This window comes from Saimiri boliviensis, chromosome 17, assembly GCF_048565385.1.
Source record: "Saimiri boliviensis isolate mSaiBol1 chromosome 17, mSaiBol1.pri, whole genome shotgun sequence".
Lineage (NCBI taxonomy): Eukaryota > Metazoa > Chordata > Mammalia > Primates > Cebidae > Saimiri > Saimiri boliviensis.
In genome coordinates, this window is record NC_133465.1 from 52,200,864 (window position 1) to 52,217,127 (window position 16,264).

Consider the following 16,264-nt stretch of genomic DNA (forward strand, 5'->3'; position numbering starts at 1 on the left):
CCTATCACTGCTTACACAGCTTGGGATGTGGTTTTGTTCTCAATAGGCTTAAAGTTGAACGGAAAACCAAACTAAGGCAAGAAAAAAATTAGTGAATAATAATGGACTGAACTAGTTCAGAGAAGGCATTCAACAGATGTTTGTCAATCAAATAAATTACAGTGTGAATGAATGAAACTAGAGGTAGTGAGTGAATATGCCCCAAGAATCCAGGTGAAACAGAGCCTGGGGGCATCTCCCAGGAGGTGGGACTGGAAGGGTAAAGAGACGGGCCACAGGCTCCTGGCCTTTTTGAGCACACCAAGCGCCCAGTCGCGGACCTCCGGGACCAGGATGCTCTCACGACCTCCTCGAGGCCCGGCCGCCTCGCCGGCTGGCAGGCGGCTCCCCGTGGGCTAGGCGAGGGGGGCGAGGGAGGCGGGGGAGGAGAGGAGCAGCACTTTCTGACTGTTCCCTGTCAGCGGCAGGGTCCAGAGAAGCCCAAGGGGAGGAAGCGCGAGTCCGCGACCCGCCCCGTTGCGTCCCACCCACGGCGTCCCCTCCCCTCCGGCTGCGGGAAAAGCGGCTGCGGGCCGCGGCGCCCACTGTGGGGTGGGCGGAGCGCGGCGGGAGGCGGACGAGATGCGAGCGCGGCCGCGGCCCCCGCCGCTCTGGGCGACTGTGCTGGCGCTGGGGATGCTGGCGGGCGTCGGCGTCGGAGGTGAGTGAGGCTCCAGCTCTGCGGGGAGCAGCTCCTCCAGGATCCGTGCCGCGGTCAAGTTGCGGACTTGGAGCGGGGAAACCCGGAGAACGGGTCCTGCGCGTCTGCGCTCAGAATGTGCGGGTCCCGGCTGGGGCCGTCGGAGCCGGGAGCTGTGGGCCTTCCAGGCCCGGCGGTGGCGGGGCCGAAAGGTGTCTAGTGCCTGGGGGCGGGTCCTCCGGGACGCCGAAGCCCTCAGCCAGGCTGAGTGCCTTCCCGGCCGCCTCGGAGCGCACGGTGCGGTCGGCGCATCTTTGAGCCCCGATATCAGCCGGGGCTGAGCGCCTCGCGGGTGGTCCCCGCCGGGCCAAGGACGACTGGCCCAGGAGCCAAGGCGAGGTGGGGCTTCCGGGGGTTGTTCCCGTGCCTTGGCAGGGGGATGCCGCTGTGGCTCTTTCGGTGAGAGCGTGCGAGCGCGCGCATTTTCCAGTTTTCCCACATTTCCAGTTTCTCCTGGTGTTAGGATTTCTCCAGAAGGTTTTTTCTTTTTCCTTTCTTTCTCCTCCCGCCCCGCTCTTCAACTTGGCTTCCTGTGAGATTGTTTTGGAGCAGGACGAGGGCTTTGCCTCCTCCGGTTTTCCCGGGTGCCTCTGCTCCCGGGGCAGACCCTGCACCCGAAAAATCTCTAGTGTATTCGGGGAGCCACGAAAAGACTCCCTTGGGCCGGTGGGATAGCTGGCCTTGTCTCTGGCTGCTGCGCACACCGTCAGCCGTCAGGGCAGTCAGCTTTCAGCCACATTGGTGCTGGGGCGGAGGGTTGGAGCGGGCACAGCCCGGGGTGCTGCCCGTGGTCCTCTCCTTGGTGATTTTGCCTGGGGTGGGGAGAAACCCTGGCTCCTGGTCCGCTGGGGCTGCCTCTGCCTCAGAGATGACACAGAGTGCATGTAAGCATTTTTAATAAAAACTGTAGTACCCATAAAACAATCTAGACCCTGAAGAAGGGATTATTTTATTTTATTATTATCCTTTTTTGAGACAGAGTCTCAGTCTGTCTTCCAGGCTTAGTGCAGTGATGCGTTCTTGGCTCACTGCAACTTCTGCCTCCTGGGTTTGAGCAATTATCCTGCCTCAGTTTCCTTCGAGTAGCGGGGATTACAGGCGCCTGCCACCACGCCTGGCTAACTTTTGTAGTTTTAGTAGAGACGGGGTTTCACCATGTTGGCCAGGTTGGTCTTGAACTCCTGGCCTCAAGTGATCCATCCACCTCGGCTTCTCGAAGTCCTGGGAATACAGGAGTGAGCCACCGCACCTGGCCAGGATTTATTTTAAAAAGGGAAGATTTGTTGATAAGTTCACTTCAAAGATAAACTATTCGAAAATAGTGATTCTCTTCAAGACTCTTCTGTGTATGTATAGACCTATGTCTTATCCTGGACAGGGCCAGGATATCTTGAAGGAGGGATTACAGTTGATGTATAGGGGAATATTGCAGTGGTTATTGTTGAACTTCGCATGTGATAGAGACTAAAACAGATCAGCTGATAGTGTTAGCCTGCAGTGAACAGCCTGCTGACTGAGACACGGAAATAGGAGTCTCCAGCATTCTGCCCTGGGACATATGGAGCCTTGTGTCAGATGCTGCTGGCTGTTGATGCAGGGAATGGAGAAATCCACCAGGGCAGCTCAGCTGTCTCCTACAGAGATGCCTGCTTCCATGCACTTACAACAATTTTTGCTGCCATTAAACATTTCTTACTTTCATAGTATTCTAAATTCACTTTTGAGTGTATTGGATTCTACTGCATTGTCATACCTAAGTTTGCATTAAAAGATCCTTTAAGGCATCTGGTCAGGCACAGTGGTTCATGCCTGTAATCCCAGCACTTTGGGAGGTGGAGGTAGGAGGATTGCTTGAGCCCAGGAGTTTGAAACCACCCTGGGCAACATAGTGAGACCTAATCTCTACTAAAAATAATAATTTAAAAAATCCTTAGGAGATGGTTCACAGATTAATCTTGTGTTTGGGGCAATTCCAGAAGTGGTGATGGGTTGTGCTGAGAAAGCCCCACACTCTCTCTGAGAAGCTATGTAGGGTAGTTTTTAAGGGCAGAGGCTCTAAAGTCAGACTTCCAGAGTAATACCCTGGCCCCAGCCCTGCAAAGCAGTTTCTACCATATTTGTATCTGCCATCCCAGTTTTGGTGGCAGGGTCATCAGATCCCTGGGGAAGCAAGCAGATGGTGGGAGTGGGTATGGGAGTGGCACAGAGAGGTTGTCCCAGAGTAGCAGAGTGGAGCTCAGGCCACTAGTGGAAACGAAGGTGGGAGCAGGGAAATGACTCTGTTTAGGGAAACTGCCTATTCCCCATGTGGAAACTGCTGGCATTTATTGAAACGTGAGACTTTTCAGCAAAAAAAATGATAACATCTACCTTTGTGTTGTGTTGGGACTCCAAGTGTTGAAGGGGCACAGAAAGAGCTAAGTGGGTATGGGAGTGGCACAGAAACGTTGTCCCACAGTAGGAGAGCCTGCTTTGGGGAGAAGAGAGGTTGATTGAGGAGAGCATCAAGTTTTTAATTTTATGTACAAAGATGATCTTTTTAGCGTCACCCAGGAAGTATGGGTTTTGTGGCTTCCCCGTGTTTAAGTTTTTATTCTGACCTGATTAGGTCTAAGCTGAGATGGTTATTTCTCTTCTGGAGTTTGTATCCTAGAAACTCTCCAATTGAAGCCCTCTGCAGGAATCCTCAAGTCCTGGAGAAACACAGGCGGAAGGCTTGTTGGCTTCAGAAAGGGAGAGCTATGGTTTAAAGCCAGTAAGATGTGGGTTTGATTCTTGACTTTGTCTCCTGTTGGCTGTGTGACCTTAAAGAAGTTACCTAATCTCTTGAGAGCTCAGTTTCCCCATTTGTAAGGTAGAGGAAACAGTGCCTCTATGATTATGCTGATTAAATGAGACAGAGACACAAAAAAACTATTCAGTAAATGACAACTACTATTGTCATTATTTTTCCTATCACTCTCTCTACTATGTATTGAAGGCAAAAGCTGCTACTGCTTCATGCATTAGCACTGTGCAGGTTTCCAGAATGAGACTGATGGGGTCCTTTCCCCCACACATATGTGAGAGGGGGCCCCTTTTATTTCAACTCATTCCTCATTGCTGGCATGGCGTATCTCAGCCGCTCTAACCCAGCAAGAATCCACAGAAGAAGCCAAGAAGGAAAGAGGCTTATACATTTGCTTTACCCATGAGAAAACCTCAAGCCCTTTATCTGAAAAAACAGGAAGATAAAAGCATCTGTAAGATTAGAAGTTCCATGAGGAGAGGGACGTGTCTATTTTGTTCAATACTCTATGCCCAGTGCCTGGCACATAGGCAGAAAATAAATATCTATGGAATGTGAAGAAAAGTCATCTATAGATGATGTGCCTCACTTTAAGAAACCCAATATTTGAATATTTGCATTCATTCATATAAGATCCTCAAGTGCTCCATTTGGATAATCTGGATGGTATTAAAATATTGCTGAGATCATGAGTTCTTTGGGCATTTGGACCACTGCACTGTTGCACCATTTAAACCTGTGATCTGAGAGTGTGAAAAACTCAAGGGATCCTCTGTGAAGTGCTTGACTTTTTTTTCCCTCCTGGGAGGGGCCATTAAAAGGGCAACATTCCCCTTTCTCCCTGGCGGTCGTGTGGGTGTGAGGGCAAAGATGAGGAGTGACAGAGGTCTCCTGGGAAGACCATAAGATGAGGCAAGCACACCACAGTGAGGAGGGGGAGTCTGGCTATGACTCTAGAATTTCCTGATACACATTTCTCCTCTAAAGCTCCCCACCCTACTTGGGATCTCTGGTTATCATCCCCTCCCAGTCCCAAGAACCCTTCTTCCCTTGTTGGCAGAAATCTCCAGGAAGCATTCCCACAGGAACCACAACTCATGAATCAGCAGACAGATAATTAACCGAGAGAGTGACTGAGCAGCTTCAGGGATAAACCACTTGGTTTTATCCAGTCCTCTGCTGCCCACAGAGCAGGTCTGCTGCTTCACCCCATCGCCTCTGCTCCCTCTTCCTGAACCTTGGCCCTTCCTGAGTGGGAAGCTCACTGTGCCTGGTGGAGCTTAGACCACTAGTGGAAATGAAGGTGGGAGCGGGGAAATGACTCTGTTTAGGGAAACTACCTATTCCCTGTGTGGGAACTGCTGGCATTTATTGAAACGTGAGACTCTCCAGCAGAAAAATGATAACATCTGCCTTTTGTCCATGCACACAGTCTCACCAGAAACACTCTTTTTTTTTGGTTAGGTTATTCAGGTGTAATTTATGGATAGTAAAATTCACCCTTTTTTTTTTTTTTTTTTTTTGAGACAGTTTCGCTCTTGTTACCCAGGCTGGAGTGCAATGGCGCGATCTCGGCACACTGCAACCTCCGCCTCCTGGGTTCAGGCAATTCTCCTGTCTCAGCCTCCTGAGTAGCTGGGATCACAGGCACGTGCCACCATGCCCAGCTAATATTTTTTTGTATTTTTAGTAGAGGCGGGGTTTCACCATGTTGACCAGGATGGTCTCGATCTCTTGACCTTGTGATCCACCCACCTCGGCCTCCCAAAGTGCTGGGATTACAGGCGTGAGCCACCGCGCCCGGCCGAAAATTCACCCTTTTTAGTGCATACAGTTCTATGAATTTTGGCAAATGCATCCAGTCAAGTAACCACTGCCATTATCAAGATACAGAATATTTCCATCATCCCCCAAAGTTCCCCCAAGCTTTTTTTCTTTTTCTTTTTCTTTATAGAGGCAGGGTCTCACCATATTGCCCAGGCTAGTCTTGAACTTCTGAGCTCCGGCAATCTGCCCTTCTTGTCCTCCCAAAGTGTTGGGATTACAGGCGTGAGCCACCATGCCCAGTAGCCCCAAGCTCTTTTGTAATCAGTACCCTACCCTCAACCATAGTTTCTTGCAACCTCTGATCTGTTTCCTGTCTCTGCAGTTCTGTGTTTTACAAAATGTCGTACAAATGAAATCATGCAGTGTATAGATTTTCAGTCTCGCTTCTTTCACTTAGCATAATACATTTGGGATTCATCTGTGATGCTGCATGTGTCAGTAACTTTTTTTCCCTCCTGGGAGGGAAGACATTGGCCTGAGACATTGTCTGAGGCCACTTCATCATCCTTGGTATTAGAACAATTACTCTGAAAGTAGTGGGACTGGCTCCATTAAACCTTGGAGGTGCTACCCAGCTTTCAGTTTCTAAATTTTCTAATTGGATAGATGTATTTGGCTATATATAAGCCATTAGATTTTCCACGTGCTAAGTAGTTAAAGACTTCAGGATATTAGAGAGGATTCTGTGGCAACCAACACTTAACAATTCTTGCTCGTAAGAGTAACAGATATTTTGTGGCCAAATATTGTATGATGCTTGAAGCCAGAAGTTGTTAAGTAAACCTGGGGCTGTTCTACCTTTTTACATTTTTGGTACCATCTCTGAAAAAACAACCCATTTGGCTTTTCTTGGGGGGTGGTGGGTGGGTAGCTTTCTGGCAAAAACTGGAAAGCCTGCTAGACAAATTCTAAAAGAGCTGTAACACTAGATGTCTTCTTTCTGTTTTTCTGTCATGTTCCCATGAAAAGACTACTTTCTCACCCTCTCTCTCTGTTTTATAGTTGAGTTAGTTCAATTTCTTAGTTCAGTTAGTGAAGATGTTTAAATATTCAAGGAGAGAAAGAATGAGGTGGTATTCATTTTTAAAAAGTTGAAATAACAAATATTGTTATTTCTCAAATAGGATCTTCTACATAGGATCATTGTCAGTTATTAAAATTGCTGGTTTCCTTCTAATCTATTCCCCTATAATATTCATATTAATCAGGTGATGTGTTCTGTTCAGACATTTCTTCTTGCATTTATGATTCTCATGCGTGTGTGTGTATGTGTTTGCGTGAGTGTGAGTGAGTGTGTGTGTATTCCTTTACTTAAACCCATGATATATAGTACTTCCTTTCATATAGAGAAAAACTAGTGTGGAAAGAACAATGGGACTAGCATTAAGAAACCTACATTCGGTTCGCTGCTCTTCAGGCCTTTCCATCAGCTTGCTTGGTGACTTTGAACAAGTCATCTTACCTCTGGGCCTCAGTCTCTTGGTGTCCTCGGGCTGCAAAGTAGGGACAGAGAAGATGAAGGGAGAGACTTCAGTTTGCTCCTGTTCCTCCCCGCCACCTTCAACTGGAGCTCCTTTAACTAATGAACAATTTTGATTTCATGTAAGGATTTCTTTGGGAAAAAAATAAGATCCTATTGTTAAAATCAAGCTTTAAAAATTTTGCACTAGAAGAGAGCTTCAGAAGTTTGGCAAAAGACACATTCATTAGCCACTTTAAAAGTCCCTGTAGTCAGGCCGGGCGCGGTGGCTCACGCCTGTAATCCCAGCACTTTGGGAGGCCGAGGCGGGTGGATCACTAGATCAAGAGATCGAGACCATCCTGGTCAACATGGTGAAACCCCATCTCTACTAAAAATACAAAAAATTAGCTGGGCATGGTGACGCGTGCCTGTAATCCCAGCTACTCGGGAGGCTGAGGCAGGAGAATTGCCTGAACTCAGGAGGCGGAGGTTGCGGTGAGCCGAGATCGCGCCATTGCACTCCAGCCTGGGTAACAAGAGCGAAACTCCGTCACAAAAAAAAAAAAAAAAAAAAAGTCCCTGTAGTCAACCCTACAGCTCTTTGCTAATGGAATGATCTCTTGAACTAACTCCTTCTGTCTAACTGAAATTTCATATTCCTTAAGCAGCATCTCCTCATCCAACCCATACGCCAAAGCTCATTCTTGTGTTCCTGCTGAGTTTGCCATTCCAAGAGGTTTTGATACTGAAGGTACAGTTTGTAGAAAGCCCAGTAGACTCTGGGGAGCCTACGTTTAAATAAATGCAATGTCAAAAGAGAGGCAGAACAGAGGACGTTTCAAATTAGCTTTAATTTTATTTTGCTTTATAAAAGTAATTAAGCTTATTATTTTATTTTTATTTTGTTTGAGATGAAGTCTTGCTCTGTCATCCAGGCTAGAGGGCAATGGTACGATCTCAGCTAACTGCAGCCTCTGCCTCCTGAGTTCAAGAGATTCTCCTGCCTCGGCCTCCTGAGTAGCTAGGATTGCAGGCAGGTACCAGCACACCTGGATAATTTTTGTATTTTAATTAGAGACAGGGTTTCATCATACTGGCCAGGCTGGTCTTGAACTCCCAATCTCAGGTGATTCACCAGCCTTGGCCTCTCAAAGTGTTACAGGCGTGAGCTACTGCGCCTGGCCAATTAACTGTACTATTAAAAAAAAGTCGGGCAGCTTAGAAATATAATGCAGAAAGTACAAATGCCAGTTCTTTGTAGCCTTCTCTTTAAAGATAACCACTGTTGACAGTTACTGCAGTTTTTAAAATATGTGTATATGTCAACATATGTAATTATTTATCATTATTATTATTTCTCAAATAGGATAATCAATAATAGGATGATGTCTTTTTTTTTTTTTTTTTTTTTTTGAGATGGAGTCTCACTGTCGCCCAGGCTGGAGTGCAGTTGCATGATCCTGGCTCACTGCAACCTTTACCTCCCGGGTTCAAGCAATTTTCCTGCCTTAGGTTCCTGAATAGCTGGGATTACAGGCGTTCACCGCCATGCCCAGCTAATATTTATATTTTCGGTAGAGATGGGGTTTCCCTATGTTGGCCAGGCTGGTGATCCACCTGCCTCGGCCTCCCAAAGTGCTGGGATTGCAGGTGTGAGCCACTGTGCCTGGCCCATTGTCTCTTAAAAATATGCTCTAGGCATCTTTTTATGTCAGTTTATGGCTTTCCATTATTTATCCCAAGAGCTATAATTCCAGCCATCCATAATGTTATATGGATATATCAGAATTTACTTAATCAATTCCCTTTGGGGTCATTCCCAATTATTTCCTACTACAAATAAACCTGTAGGGGATATCCTTATTCATTTATTATGCACCTTTGTTCAAGTGTTTCTACAGACTAAATTTCTTGAATAAAAGTTGGTGGGTCGAAGGGCATGTATATTTTAAATTTAAATTTTAATAGGTATTGTCAATTTGTCCTCCAAAACGGTTGAACCAATTTGCTTTTCTATCAAGACAGGCCAGTAGTAAGGACTTGTGGTAGCACCACGGCCTGCTGTCTACACCCATAACACACGAGCTGGGGGAGGAAGCCTGCAGAACTGGACAGTGGGATGCCAAGGAGGTCACCAACAGGGCACTGCTGGGCTGAGCCTTGGACAGCTTGGTACAGACCTGCCTCTTGTGTATACTGAATGAGTCAGATGAGAGGTGGGGTTGGTGCTAATAAACTTTTCCAGAACTCTTGAGATGCAGCATTGGAGTCAAGTATCAGGCCATTAGGAAGAAGTGGCCACTTGTGCATCACTTGAGGGTTATTATGCTTTGGGTGGCTAGGCTTCCTAGGGCATGAGTCCCCCTGTTGATGCTTTCTGGCTGGAAGAGTGAATACTGCCAGGACTGGCAGCACCTTGGAGATAATCTAATATGACACTTGTTTGTTTTACAAAAAAAAAAAAAAAAAAAAAAAGGGGGAGTTCCTGAGGAGTGACGTGACTTGCCCAAGATCATACAATTGGCTTAGTAGTGTTGGTTGGGTCTATCCCTAGGGGCTCCTGTCTCCTGCCCAGAGGGATTTCTTCACTACATCCTGTTAGAGACAAAGGGCCCTTTCACATCTGACCCTGAGGTGGAGGGGAGGGGATGGGGATTCCTGGTGTAGGAAGTGACTAGAGTGAAAGTAAGGGGGAAGAAAATGAACATTTATTGAGCATCCGCTATAGAGGGTTCTTTCATATGTGTTATGTCATTTAATCCTAACAACTTGGGAGCACTGGGGAAAGGAAGCAGTTGTTTGGAGTCTCCAGTGCTTGGCCAATGTGGCTGGTTAGATCCATTAAATACTACAGAGTGTATTTAATAAATTCTTGACTACAAATGTGAAGTGGAATCAAAAGCCAGTGGGCCTTAGAGTCAGGACCAGAGAGATGAAGGGATGTGCTTGTGGTCATACGGCCAGAGGAATGGCAAAGGTGGCTCGAGATGTGAAGCCTCCTGCTGGTTTGCATGCTTTTTCTGCCGCATCCACCATGTCTGTTGTTTTACTGCCCCTGCCTTACCACATTTCTCAGGAGCTGGGTGTTAATTTTAGACCTCAACCTTAGGGAAGATAGGACTCTGTCCTGGGATGGGCTTTATGCAGTCTTCAGCACATGGTGACCTAATTAACCCCATTGGAGAGGTTAACCAGATATAATCTGGCTTCATTTACAAGGACAGAACCTGCCCTAGATCCTCCCATTAACACCATCTTGAAGCATCAGCTCCACAGAGAGACCTTTCCTGAATATATGCTCCAAAGGAGACTCCTTCCCTTATTGCTTGCTATTCCTTTTTTTTTTTTTTTTTTCCTTTTAGACAGAATCTCACTCCATCATGCAGGCTGGAGTGCAGTGGTGCAGTGGTGGCTCACTGCAACCTCTGCCTCCTGGGTTCAAGCAATTCTCCTGCCTCAGCCTCCCAACTAGCTGGGATTACAGATGCATGCCACCACACAAGCTAATTTTTGTATTTTTAGTAGAGATGTGGTTTGACCATATTGGCCAGGTTGGTCTTGAACTCCTGACCTGAGGTGATCTGCCCACCTGGGCCTCCCAAAGTACTGGGATGACAGGTGTGAGCCACTGTGCCAGGCCTATCCTGCTTTATCTTCTTACAGCATGAAGGGTCAATGAAAGGACACGGCCAGTGGTCAAAATATGTGAACTTTGTCTACAGGGAATCCACTTGTTCAGACAAAAATCCTTCCTGTTTTTCCCTTGTGGACAAAAGTTCTCTGAAGAACTGGGAGGAAAGAGACTTTATTCCAATGAACAGTTTGCAAACTGGAGAAACTCAGCTGTTGGTATCAGAATTGGGGTATCATAATGAAAGTTCCTGCCCAGATTCTTGATGAAGTCCACTTATGCAAATGAACAATTCCAACTTGCTTAGTTCTGATTGGTTGAAACAATTGAGTCCTGATTGGTCAAGGCAGCAGAGCCCTAATTGATTAGTTTAGATGAGCTCTGAAGTTTCCAAAGTTGAACAGAGGTGTTGATTTTCAGGGAACTCAGAGTAGGCTGTGACCTCTAGTCAGCAAATGGCAGCTTCACTCTAAAATTTAGGCCCACTGAGCCACTCTTGATCTATCTTGAAGGGTTGGCTTTTTCAGGTTCACATTTGTTCACACTCTCATGCCCCATAAGCCATCCATCTGCAAGTCTTTGGAATCTATCTAGAGTCTGCACACATCATTGACTCCTCTACCGTTCAAACCAGGAACACTGCCATGTGTCGCCTGCAGTATGTTAGTAAGTTTCTAATTGAATAATGTCTCTTTCCTTTTTGCTTCCCTTCTTTCTGTCTTCCACTCAGCAGCCAAGATGACCTTTTTTTGCTCACCTCTGCTCAGATTCCTCCAGTGGCTTCCCTCTATGTAGAGAAGAAAGCCACACTCTCTACCATGGCCTATAGCTTCCTAGTGTTCTGGTCCCTAACCGCTCCTCCAGCCTCCTCTGTGCCTCTCTCTTCCTCCTTTCTCTCTGCCTGCTATTTCTTTAACAGGCTGATGTCCATGCAGATCTTGTCTTGGATTCTTTCTGGAATGTCTGTGCCGTAGATCTTCCTATGATTCACTCTTTAACATCATTTTGAAATGTCAGCTCCACAGAAAGACCTTTTCTGACCACATGCTCCAAAGGAGAGTCCTTCCCCTCATTGCTTGCTATTCCTTTATCCTGCTTTATTTTCTTACAGCATTTGCCATTGTTTGAAATTGTGCATTTTTGGTGTGTTTTTTTTGTTATCACCTTCCTCACTAAAATGTAAGCTTCACAAGAGCAGGGGCTTTGTTTATCAGCGTGTCTTCAGTGCCTAGGAGAGATCCTGGCACAGGTAGATGCTCAATGAATATTTGCTGAGTAAATGAATGAATGAATCCATGGATGTTGACATCATTGAGATATATCAGTCGAAAAATGTACAGCTGAACTAACCACTTTTCCAATCTTATCCATACATGGATTAAATGTAGCAAAAATTTCATTTCTTGTTGGCTTTTTTCAATCATTAAAAGTATTTTTTGACAATATTCTTCAAAATCATGCCATATAAACTATGGAAATGCAAATCCATTTTATACTAGTTTCTTAGGGCTGTTGTAACAAAGCACCACAAATTGGGTGGTGTAAAACAACAGAAATTTATTCCCGCTGGAAGCGAGAAATTAGAAATCAAGAGGTCAGCAAGGCCATGGTCCCTCTGAGACTCTGGGTGGAATCCTTCCTCCTTCCTAGCTTCTGGCGTTGGCTAGCAATCCTTGGTGTTCTTAGTTTCTGGCTGTGTCACTCCAATCCTGGACTCACAGGACATTCTCCCTGTGTGTCTCTGTCTTCATGCGGTGTTTTTCTCTTCTCATAAGGACATAAGTCATGTTGGATTAGGGCCCACCCTAAGGACCTCATATTGACTACACCTGTAAAGACCCTGTTTCTCTGTAAGGTCATGGCCATAGGTACTGGGGTAAGGATTCAACAGGTTTTTTTTTGGGGATTAAGACAACTCATAACACATTTTAATATTGGTGGAGGCAAATTATACAGAAATGTTTTCCAGTGTTAAATACCATATTTAATTGGCTCTGATATACTTAAAAACAGTTTTAAATCTCTGAAATCAGGATATATCCTATATCCATAGTGTTAGATTTAATGAAATATGGTCCCCTGGGTTCCCTACAGCTTTGGGTGATACTTACTGGAGCTTTTTGCTCAGAGCGCAGAGGTGTGCATTACCTTTAACTCCACCTTCCTGTCTCCTTCCCCTTCCTTGGGCAAGTTGGCTGATGCTACATTTAGGGAAGGAGCAAAAATAAAATAAACTTTCTTAGCAACTTGCTCTAGAGAAACCACTGTGCCTATGTAGGGCAGTAAGCATGAGATGTTTTGTTTTTCCATAAGTCACATGGCCAGGTGACTACAATGAGGCACCATGTGAGTCACCCCCTGTTGCCATGGACCTAATTGGAAAGTGACCAGTCAAAGATCAGTGACAGGGCTAGGGACCCAGATTAGAGCTCCTTTCTGGCAGAGTGAGAGATGTCCATAGTGTTTGCAGATCATCCTCCCTTCTCGATAAACACCTCTCGCTCTGACTTAACCCTCTCCTGTAGTCCCCTGGCCTCATTAGGGTGGCCTGTTCCTGAAGTCTGACATCCTGTCTCATTGGACAACATGTCCTCAAAATAGCCCCCACTGATGCATTCTGACTTCCACTGGCTCCAGTTCCCTCCCTTGTTTCCTTTCCCCCCCATTTTCCTCACCCTTTGTCTCTCTTCTGATTCTGCGATTCAAGCTGATGTGCCAAACCACAGCCTTCTACGTCTATTTTTCAGGCAAACTTCTTGGCTGGCTTTGATTGGATTAAGATTTTTATTTTCAAAAAGCTTTTTTGAGGCAGGGTCTCACTTTGTTGCCCAGGCTGGAGTGCAGTGGCATGGTCACAGCTCACTGCAGCCTCAACCTCCCAGGCCCAAGTGATTTTCCTGCCTCAGCCTCCTGAGTAGCTGGAACTACAGGTGCATGCTACCATGCCTAGCTAATTAAAAAAATTTTTTTCATAGAGATGGGGGTCTCATTCTGTTGGCCAGGCTAGTCTCCAACTCATGGGCTCAAGCGGTCCTCCTGCCTTGGCTTCCCAAAATGCTGGGATTATAAGCATGAGCCTGGATTTTCAAAGACTAATATTCCTAACCCCATTTAGAAGCCAGATCTGACAATTAAACATTTTACCCTGGTCTGATACTTTATGGCTCCACACTCCCACCACTCCTGCTCAGGGCATACTTAGCTTCATGTCCCCTAGAATGATGTCATCAAAGGAAAAAATAGTATTCATCTACCCTAAACAATTTGAGACTCAGGATAAAAACAACAACAATAAAACCCATAGCGATTATTGCTGCAGCAGCATTTATTGAGTGCTTTCTGTGTTCCAGCTGTTGTGCTCAGAGTTTTACAGGGTTTGGTTTATTTCATCCTTACAATCACCCTGCGAAGACTGGAGTCAATCCACCTTATTCCTGGCTCTGGCTAACCTGTCAGAGGAAAGGAGTGGTAGGAGGTAGGAGTTGTTGGTTCTTTTAGTGACATTATGATGAAGATTCCCACTTTAGCAGGACTGAGTCAGGGCCCCAGAGACTGAACAGGAACATAGGCTTTGTGAATGACTGGAAACAGAGGCCCAAACTCCTTCTACATGTTCAAGGAGAGATAGGCTCAGAGCAACAACTCATTGAATCAGCATGGGCCCAGTGCAGAGACTTCTGATGAGTCAGTCACTTTTAACCACTGCATTCCAGGGAAACTGCCTGGGTAGCAGGACTTGGTTGGGGGTATCATGGGGGGTTCATTGGTTTTCATGAAATCAACCTGTGATTCATTAAAAAGAGTGGATAAAGGGACTGGGTAACTATGACTCTCCAGGCATGACTTCCTAAAGAAAAAAATCCCAGTATCTCGTTTTATCCTTTGGGGTCAGGGACCACTGGTTTGCTGAGAAGGGCCTGCTATTATTTATTTTGTATCTTGCAAAGCTTTCTATTGTGGCTGCAAGTCAAGGAAGGACTCATAGGAAAATGCTAATTTGAGAATGAATGAATGGTTAAATGAATAGACTGGGAAAAGTCCTAAAATATCATTTGACAGTGTCTGTATTTGTTCATTTTCATGCTGCTAATAAAAACATACCCAAGCCTGGGTAGTTTATAAAGGAAAGAGGTTTAATTGACTCACAGTTCAACATGGCTGTGGAGGCCTTAGGAAACTTCCAATCATGGTGGAAGGGAAAGCAAACACGTCCTTTTTCACATGGTGGCAGGAAGGATAAGTGCTGAGCAAAAGGGAGAAAAGCCCCTTATAAAATCATCCGATCTCATGAGAACTCATTCACTGTCATGAGAACAGCAGCATGGAGGTAACCGCCCCCATGATTCAATTACCTTCTATCAGGTCCCTCCCATAACACCTGGGGATTATGGGAACTACAATTCTTGATGGTAACCATATTACTCCACCCCCTAGCCCCTCCCAAAGCTCATGTCCTCACATTTCAAAACACAATCATGCCTTCCCAACAGTCCTCCAAAATCTTAACTCATTCCAGCATTAACCCAAAAGTTCAAGTCCAAAGTCTCATCGGAGACACGGCAAGTCCCTTCTGCCTATGAGACTGTAAAATTGAAAGCAAGTTAGTTACTTCCTAGATACAATGGGAATAGAGGCACTGGGTAAATACAGCTGTTCCAAATAGGAGACATTGGCCAGAACAAAGGGGCTACAGGTCCCATGCAAGTCTACAATCCAGCAGGGCAGTCAAATCTTAAAGCTCCAAAATGATCTCCTTTGACTCTATGTCTCACATCCAGATCATATTGATGCAAGAACTGGGCTCTCATGGCCTTGGGAAGCTCCACTCTTGTGGCTTTGCAGGGTACAGCCTCTCTCCCAGCCACTTTCACGGGCTGGCATTGAATGTCTGTGGCTTTTCCAGGCACAGGGTGCAATTTCTCAATGGATCTACCATTCTGTGGTCTGAAGGATGGTGGCCCTCTCTCACAGCTCCACTAGGCAGTGCCCCAATAGGGACTGTATGCAGGGGCCTCAACCCATATTTCCCTTCTGCACTCTCCTAGCAGAGGCTCTCCATGAGGGCCCTGCCTTGTAGCAAACTTCTGCCTGGACATCCAGGTATTTCCATACATCCTCTGAAATCTAGGCAGAGGTTCCCAAACATCAGTTCTTGACTTCTGTGCATCTGCAGGCTCAACATCACATGGAAGTTGCCAAGGTTTGGGGCTTGCACCCTCTGAAACCATGGCCAGAGATCTATGCTGGCCACTTTTAGCCATGGCTAAGGTAGATGAGATGCAGGGCACCAAGTTCCTAGGCTACACATAGCAGGGAGGGCCTGGGCCTGGCCCAGGAAACCGTTTTTCCCTCCTGAGCCTCTGGATCTGTGATGAGAGGGACTGCCATGAAGGTCTCTGACATGTCCTGGAGACATTTTCCCCATTGTCTTGGTGATTAACATTTGGCTCCTTGTAACTTATTTCTGTCTAGTCAGCTTGAATTTCTTTCTAGAAAATGGATTTTTCTTTTCCATCACATCATCAGACTGCAAATTTTCCAAACCTTTATGCTCTGCTTCCTCTTGAATGCTTTGCTTCTTAGAAATTACTTCTGACAGATACCTAAATCATCTCTCTCATGTTCAAAATTCCACGGATCTCTAGGCCAGGGGCAAAATGCTGCCAGTCTCTTTGCTAAAGCATAGCAAGCATGACCTTTACTCCAGTTCCCAAGAAGTTCCTCATCTCCTTCTGAGACCACCTCAGCCTGGACTTCATTGTCTATATCATTCTCAGCATTTTGGTCAAAGCCATTCAATAAGTCTGTAGTAAGTTC

At 45.9% G+C, this 16,264-nt stretch overlaps 1 protein-coding gene and 1 non-coding gene across 2 annotated transcripts in view; one reads left to right on the plus strand and one right to left on the minus strand.

Annotated features, from left to right (window-relative positions):
- Positions 1 to 557: 557 nt before the first annotated feature.
- ITGB3 (integrin subunit beta 3) overlaps positions 558 to 16,264 on the plus strand; it is a 58,523-nt gene continuing 42,816 nt past the window's right edge. Inside the window, exon 1 of the mRNA XM_010330278.3 lies at positions 558 to 700. Within this exon, the coding sequence (XP_010328580.2) occupies positions 622 to 700 (79 nt within the window). The 5' untranslated portion in view covers positions 558 to 621. The remainder of the gene's footprint in view (positions 701 to 16,264) is intronic.
- On the minus strand, positions 6,221 to 6,282 carry LOC120367009 (U7 small nuclear RNA). The gene has a single exon (XR_005581511.1). It is a non-coding gene; the product is annotated as a U7 small nuclear RNA (small nuclear RNA).